At 65.3% G+C, this 1,859-nt stretch overlaps 1 protein-coding gene across 1 annotated transcript in view; it reads right to left on the bottom strand.

Annotated features, from left to right (window-relative positions):
- Positions 1–557, bottom strand: part of PGR (progesterone receptor) — a 36,966-nt gene extending 36,409 nt beyond the window's left edge. Inside the window, exon 1 of the mRNA XM_026073783.1 lies at positions 9–557. Within this exon, the coding sequence (XP_025929568.1) occupies positions 9–461 (453 nt within the window). The 5' untranslated portion in view covers positions 462–557. The remainder of the gene's footprint in view (positions 1–8) is intronic.
- Positions 558–1,859: the final 1,302 nt, after the last annotated feature.

The raw sequence follows: 1,859 nt of genomic DNA, 5'->3' as shown, positions 1-1,859 counted from the left end.
GGGCCGGCCGCCGTGCCGGTCGCCGCCGCCGCCCCGGGGGCTGCTTCTCCCGCCTTCTGCTCGGAGCAGCGGCTCATCGGCGCGCTGGGCACCTCCGAGACCCCCGCCCCGAAGAAGGACCACGGCGCCGCGGCGACGGCGGAGCCGGCATGAGCCGCGGGGGCCAGGAAGGTGTCGAGGACGCTCTCCAGGGAGTCCTTATCCGAGAGGGAGCCGCTCCCTGGCCGGTACGAGAGGGGCTCCCGGTCCTCTCCCCCCAGCTGCTTCCGCGGCTCTTCCTCCTTGTCCTCCTCGTCCTCCTCCTCGTCGCTGCTTTTGGGGTAGAGCAGTCCGTCCAGGGAAATGTCGATGGCCTCCGCTTCCCTGCGGAAGGGGTCACGGCTAGGGTGGCCCTGCAGCAGGACCGCCCCGTCTCTGGCAGACGAAGGCGCTCTGGGGTCCTTAGCCTTCACCTCAGTCATGCTGGCCCTGGGCTGAGGCGCCGGTGCGCTGCTGCCGGGGCCGGGCTGCTCCTCATATCCTGGACGTGCCCTCGCCGACGGCTGCGGCCGCGCGGGTCCCGCTCACATGGCGCTGGCTGCGGGGCTCTGCCTTCAGAGGGGGCGGCTCATCCGCGGCTCCGCTGCCTTCGGGAGGGGGATAAAAGGGAGGGGGGCTGTCTCGTCCTAAAGAGCAAAACCGAACGGAGCGTGTGCAAGGCGCGGGAGGAGCGGCGAGTGTAAGCGGCGGGCGGGAGGGGAGAGCAGGTGCCCCGCCAGCCTCCTGCTGCCGCGGGCGGGTGGGCGGCCGCCGTCCCGTGCTCCGCTGGGCGAGTCTGCCAGCCGCGCCTCGCTGCGCGCCTCGCTTTCTCCGCGCCGGCTTCCCTCCTCGCCCGCTCGGGGCGAAGGGGCTCGCCGCCCTCACCACGCCCCCGCCCGCCCTTCTCCCCCGCCAGCGGGTCCGCTTGCCGCTGCGGGCCCCGCTGCCGACAGGCTCGCCCCCTCCCCGTGCCTGCGTTGGTGTCGCCCCCCCGCCCCGCTCCTCCTCGCGGCCGAGCCGCTGCCTCGGGCTGCCCCGGCGCCGCCCGCTGCTCAGCTCTGCCTCCCCTCGGCCGGCGCCGGCGGGAAGCCGGGCCCCTCTCCCCTTCAGCGCCGCCGCCTCGGGCGCCGGGCTTCCCCCAGCAGCTTTCTCCAGCTGCTCTCCGCATGCCCTGGCCCCGCCTCTGCCCCGCGCCCCGGTCCTCCCATCGCTCGCTGCTCCCCCTTGCCTCGCCTCGCTTCTCTGTCCTCGTGCCTCAGGCCTGCGCTGCTGACTTCTCCCCTCTGCCTGGCTTCCCCCCCGCCTGGTGATCCCTTTTCCCCCAGCTCTTGTGCAGGTGCCCCGTCTTCATGCTGTACTATCCTAAGAAGTGCAACTCTTGCCTCAAGGCTACGAGCAGGTTGGGTAGGTCACAGTTTTGAACAGAGAGAGACAAGTTTCACCTATTTGCAGTGACTGTAGCCTTCCTTATGTCTGTTTTCATCCTCCCCTCCGGATGTGTGTTGTAATTCGTCCAATTTCTTTACAGATAACTCTGATAAATCTTCCATTTTCTGGTAGCAAAGAAACCAAGGCATTTCAAAGCACATTACATCCAGGGGCCTCCAAAGTATCCTCTATTCTTCATCCAGATAAAACACCAGGCTCTTGGAACAAAATGTTTGGCTAATGGGGCCTTCTGTGCTTCTAATATTTTCCTATAATTATTTTGTCAGGATGAATAACAAGAGGACCTGCTTTGCAGAGGCTGGGAATATAACAAATTATAATCCAGCCCAAGTTGGTTCCAACCAAGAAGTTGTTACCTGCTAATAGCCAGTTGGTATTTTGTGTAAAAAAAT

The sequence above is a fragment of the Apteryx rowi genome, unplaced genomic scaffold, assembly GCF_003343035.1.
Source record: "Apteryx rowi isolate R43461 unplaced genomic scaffold, aptRow1 scaffold_378, whole genome shotgun sequence".
Classification (NCBI taxonomy): Eukaryota; Metazoa; Chordata; class Aves; order Apterygiformes; family Apterygidae; genus Apteryx; species Apteryx rowi.
This window is presented reverse-complemented; position numbering and strand designations above follow the sequence as displayed.